At 40.5% G+C, this 5,526-nt stretch overlaps 1 protein-coding gene across 1 annotated transcript; it reads left to right on the top strand.

Annotated features, from left to right (window-relative positions):
- The first annotated feature begins 597 nt into the window (after nt 1–597).
- LOC143885939 (ABC transporter B family member 14-like) lies at nt 598–4,596 on the top strand. Its single transcript, XM_077389969.1, has 4 exons — nt 598–967; nt 1,316–1,693; nt 2,979–3,220; nt 3,508–4,596. Exons 1-4 carry the CDS (start codon nt 598–600, stop codon nt 4,594–4,596), a joined length of 2,079 nt encoding a protein of 692 aa, XP_077246084.1.
- Nucleotides 4,597–5,526: the final 930 nt, after the last annotated feature.

Raw genomic sequence — 5,526 nt, 5'->3', positions numbered from 1 at the left:
ATCCGTGCGATCTCTACTTCTCCTTCCTAACAGTATCAAAACCATCTTTCCTCCTGAAACCAGTTCTTCAGATCTTGATCTAAGAAATAACATAAAATCCTCCTAGAATTGCATGAAGTAGGCATCTATTAGGGTACAAGGGCTAGTTTCAGACATGGTTTAAAATTTCGGTTTCGGTAACCGTTTCGAACCCCACCGAAAACCGAAATTTATGTGAAATCTGAAATTTCGGTGAAATCCGAAATTTGGTAATTTGGTTCGAAATTCCGGACCGAAATTCCGAAATTTTGTAATTTTTTAATAAATAATGGCATTTAATCAAAATTTTGGACCGAAATCCGAAATTTCGTAAATGGCGAAAAATGAAATTTCGGAAAATTTCATTTTTCGGTCTCCACCGATCGAAATTTAAAACCATGGTTTCAGATATGTACATCTTCCCATAACATAACATAAAAACAAACAAAAATGTGATTTTGTAAGTTGCAACCAATATTCTCGACGCTTCACTGACTATGGATACTAATTCATACATAGGTGTCATTGGTGGTCTGTTAAAAGGACCATGAAGGTAATATTATACAGCTTGGTGAGGACATGGGGTTGTTTTGCATTCGGCGGGAATATACGGGAAAAGAGAAATATTTGATCACTAACAATTACTTGGAAATGAAGGCCATTTATTATGGCCTTGATTTTGCGTTCCGATTAGGATGTAGAGACATAATGATAGAAACAGACCTCCAGTCAGCCGTGGAGTTGATTTTGGGACATTCATTTTCCAAGATCCCCCACATTCAACAGATTATCGAAGACATAAAAGCAATCCTGAAACGATTCAAACGCCGGGGGATCAAGCACACCTCTCGTAAGGCAAACAGGTGTGCTCATATTGTTGCTGATAAAGAATACCCGGAAAAGGGGTTTGGAATAACCCGGATTTCGGCTGATCTGGAGAGGCAACTAGGTATTGACGCTCAAAATTGATGTTATTTACCATATAGACTTGATTGGATATTTTTATGAACTTCATTTGTTTTTTAGATATGAACCATTTAAAAAAAATAGTTATGCCAACATCTTTGTCAAGTCTGGTGGGACCAGACTTGTGGATTTGGTTACTAACCTTAGATAGAAAGACCTCTTTGCTCACAATGTGCAGGCAAATCTGCAAGCCTGTTGTTCCTTTCCGAAAAAAGGAAAAAGAATTAAACAGTATTTCATAGATACTTTCATGAACGTTCATGTCTTTGAATACATGATTATGTGGATAGAACTCAGAGAAATAACAAAGTAAGTGTCGAGGGTGTGTAAGGATTTAAGGTGGGGGAGGGGGGGACTCTGCTCTCTGGAGGGCAGAAGCAGCGAATTGCCATTGCTAGAGCAGTTCTAAGAAATCCCAAGATTTTACTACTAGATGAAGCCACCAGCGCACTAGATGCAGAATCTGAACTCATCGTTCAGCAAGCACTTGAGAGAATCATGTCAAATAGGACAACAGTTGTTGTTGCGCATAGGCTGTCCACAATTCGCGACGTTGATACCATTGTCGTCTTGAAGAATGGGAAAGTTGTTGAAAGTGGCACACATTTGGAATTGATGTCTAAAAGAGAAGGAGAGTATGCCAATCTAGTGAGCTTGCAGGTACAGAAAATATTGGATATCAAAGTCAAGAAAGGTTTAGAGAGTCAATGTAAGTGCTTCTAAAATTAAGACGAGGTCCTAAACTAAAATTGTTGCTCTGAACACAAGTCTAATCTGTTGAATTATGTTCGTCAGGGACTCTTCCGTAGCAACACAATTTTCAGAACTGCCCAATCGAAAAGATCACCATGAGACTGAAGCAATGGACCCCATAGATTTGGAGACTAAAAATCAACACTTGGTTAAGCCCAGATCATCCACAACATCGTCAATTTAGAAACTTGTTAGACTTAATGCCCCAGAGTGGCCACTTGCGGTACTTGGGTCGGTGGGTGCCGTTCTTGCAGGAATGGAAGCTCCTCTATTTTCCCTTGGAATTACACATATCCTGAATGTGTTCTACTCTCATCAAAATCTAGAAATCAAACAAGAGGTCCAAAGAATGTCTCTCATATTCGTTGGAGCAGCAGTCATTACTGTGCCTATATATCTATTGCAGCACTAATTCTATACCTTGATGGGAGAAAGAGTGACTTCTCGTGTCCGCCTCTTTATGTTCTCAGGTATTCAACTTCTATTTCACATTTCAGTTTTATGGGTGCTTACTTGCTAAGTTGAGGAACATATTAAAGAATTGTATGATAGATTAATAAATTCCTAAACATATGGTTATCATTCAAGTAAAAAAGATAAAAATATGCATAAAATTCCTAAAATAAAAGAAATATACATATACGTTAGTAAATGGAACCATGCAACTCAATAAGGGGTAACTTGTCAACCAATAGAAGTTGTCATTTTCTAAATCATAGATCAGTGAAACCGTCTGCAATCTAAGGAGAGGAGTAAACATGGGGGCGAGATAATCACATGTGAATTCTCACAATTGAAGTGGCAACTTCTTCAATGTGGGGAATAGTCCGACCCCAAATATTGCAGTGGGGATACCCTATGTTATCAAAAAAAAAAAAAAAAAAAAAAAAACCTTCTTCAGTGTGTTCAATACACACATGAAATGTGCTAGTCGATATGGTTTAGGAGTCGCTCTCATGAAAGAATATGTGTGAGAATGTGGAGGAGCATTTGTGTGCACATGGAAGAGAGCACCAAAATCGCAAAGGGGAATTGAACTTTAAGAGCCAAATTAGAAATTTGAGAATATAGTGAGGATTGAATATCTCATAGATACTGAAATATACTTAACAGGGAAAAAATAATGAAACTAAATCATAAGATACAAGAAACCTCCAAAAATAACATAGATAAAAAGGCTTATAACAAATAGTAAAGTACATCTTATTTCAGTTTTTAAACTCACTTTTTTTGAGCTGCAGCTATCCTCCATAATGAGATTGGCTGGTTTGATTTGGATGAGAATAGCAGTGGGTCACTGGTGTCAACTTTCGCGGCCCATGCCACATTAGTGAGAAGTGCACTATCGGACCGTCTATCAATCATAGTTCAGAATGTGTCACTTACTGTAACCGCATTTGTTATCGCATTCTGTCTCAGTTGGCGCATGGCAGCTGTCCTCATTGCAACCTTTCCTCTACTTATTGGTGCCTCACTAGCTGAGGTAATTATCAATCTGCTTCATTGAAAGAAACCATGGACTTGCTTTGGATCTGATGAGAAATATCTGTTTTTATTTTATGTTTCTCATTCGAGAACAATGTTTGATTTCTTTATGGGTGCAACTCGGGTCCTGTTGAGTTGAGCTTTTGCTAAAAAATGAATAGGAATCAACCCGACCCGATTTTAAGGTAGAAGCTCAACCCGAATTCCCAAAAATCGACCCGAGTTGCACCCCTAATTTCTTTCTTGTGTTCTGATCAAGTTCTACATTGTCCATGCTGTGTGCAGCAACTATTTCTGAAGGGATTCGGAGGAGATTACACCCGTGCCTATTCTCAGTCCACTGCTATTGTCCGGGAAGCCATCACCAACATTCGAACTGTGGCTGCGTTCAATGCACAGGACCGAACTGCAGCCCAATTTGCCCAAGAACTAGACAGACCAAATAAGCAAGCCCTTCTACGTGGGCACATATCAGGTCTAGGCTACGGTTTGACTCAACTACTTGCATTTTGTTCCTACACACTTGGCCTCTGGTATGCATCGCAACTTGTAGGGCACAAAGAATCCAACTTTGATGATGTCATGAAGTCCTTCATGATGTTGATGATCACGGCATTGGGGGTTGCGGAAACACTTGCTCTTGCACCCGACATTGTAAAGGGAACACAAGCTCTTGGGTCAGTTCTTAGTATCCTCGAAAGGAAAACAGCTATAGACCTCAATGATCCAAAATCAGAAGTGGTTACAGAAATCAGGGGAGATATTGAATTCAAGAATGTGAGCTTCAAGTACCCTGTCAGGCCTGATGTCGCGGTCTTCAAGGGATTGGATTTACAAGTCTCGGCAGGAACTAGCCTCGCAATAGTAGGACAAAGTGGGTCAGGAAAGAGCTCTGTGATTGCACTTATAATGAGATTCTATGACCCGAATTCAGGGGCAATTCTGATCGACGGGCGGGATATCAGAGGTTTAAACTTGAGATCGTTGAGGCTTAAAATTGGTTTGGTTCAGCAGGAACCCGCACTATTCTCTACGACAATCTACGAAAACATTCAATATGGAAAAGAAGTTGCTTCGGAGATTGAAATAATGAAGGCCGCCAGGGCAGCGAATGCTCATGGGTTCATCAGTAGAATGCCCGATGGGTACCAGACCCAAGTCGGAGAGCGAGGGGTACAGTTGTCGGGGGGACAAAAGCAGAGGGTGGCAATTGCACGAGCAATCCTAAAAGATCCCACAATTCTTCTTCTGGATGAGGCCACAAGTGCATTGGACATGGCCTATGAGAGAGTGGTTCAAGAGGCTCTCGATAAGCTAATAGAAAGACGATCATTTTTCAAGAGGGCTATATCATCCTTCATGGCATTCAGCTGAAGAAGAATAACCTTCATCATCTCATTCGTATCCATTGATTCAGATGTAAGCTGAGTTGGTGAAAGTACTTCTGGAAGACCAAGGAGAAGTGGCGCAGGAGAAGTAAAGGATTCTGGGGAAAAAGAAAGTTTACTCAGCCTGGAATCTGAAGACTGACGGGACCAGGCCGATTTTGAATTGACTTTCTTGGGAGCGATGGTGGCGAGTTAAGACTCCTGGATGGAAGTTAATAAGTTAGATTGCACATTTGATAATTGAGATGGAATACTTCACACAACTTCAAGACGAAAGAAATAGAAAGAACGCATTTTCATTGATCACAAGTCAAACAGCAGTTACGATTGATAAAACATGTCACTTTTAATTACAAGTAAATGAAACCCAGTGAGCATAATGAAATTTGAAATTAAAATGACAATTGTATGAAAATGACAATCGTATGACAATTGTATGAAAAAGGTCCTCAATGCTCCATGAGCCGAGCTCTCTTTCCCGCAGGCTCTTCTGGTAACTCCTTCCGTTGGACTTTAGATGATAGAGCAAATCTCTTATCGGTAACCTTGTTTCCCCAAGCAGCTACAATAGACTTTATGAGATCGGGAGTAAGCTTTTCGCAAGGAGGGGTTACAAATCCGGGTGGACATGGATTTCCCGTGATCTGGTAAAGCAAACGAGTGGGAGCATAAAAGGTTGACTTTTCCAAACCCATAAGATACACAAATGGATGCGGGTAGGTGCTAGTGATAACGTGTAAGCATGAATGACTCACCCAATGAAATTGATCCTCCTCCACGTGCTGCAACCAATTATGCCACTCATCAATGGATTGGGGTTTATTGGCCATTGGTTGCCACGAAAGGTGATCCTTGAGGGTGTACTGAAGGGAGCTCCGTGGCCGAAGGATGGTGAGTTTTTCACAAAGCCACAAAT

Source organism: Tasmannia lanceolata, unplaced genomic scaffold, assembly GCF_043159265.1.
Source record: "Tasmannia lanceolata isolate RefF3 unplaced genomic scaffold, GAP_Taslan_0.1 ptg000011l, whole genome shotgun sequence".
Lineage (NCBI taxonomy): Eukaryota > Viridiplantae > Streptophyta > Magnoliopsida > Canellales > Winteraceae > Tasmannia > Tasmannia lanceolata.
Note: the sequence above shows the minus strand (reverse complement) of the source record. Positions and strands in the feature narration are given on the sequence as shown.

Coding starts and splice junctions, on each gene's coding strand:
- LOC143885939 (XM_077389969.1), top strand. CDS start 598: ATGGGGTTGTTTTGCATTCGGCGGGAATATACGGGAAAAGAGAAATAT. Junction 1,694..2,978: donor GAAAGGTTTAGAGAGTCAAT/GTAAGTGCTTCT, acceptor TTTGAGCTGCAG/CTATCCTCCATAATGAGATT. Junction 3,221..3,507: donor TTGGTGCCTCACTAGCTGAG/GTAATTATCAAT, acceptor TGCTGTGTGCAG/CAACTATTTCTGAAGGGATT.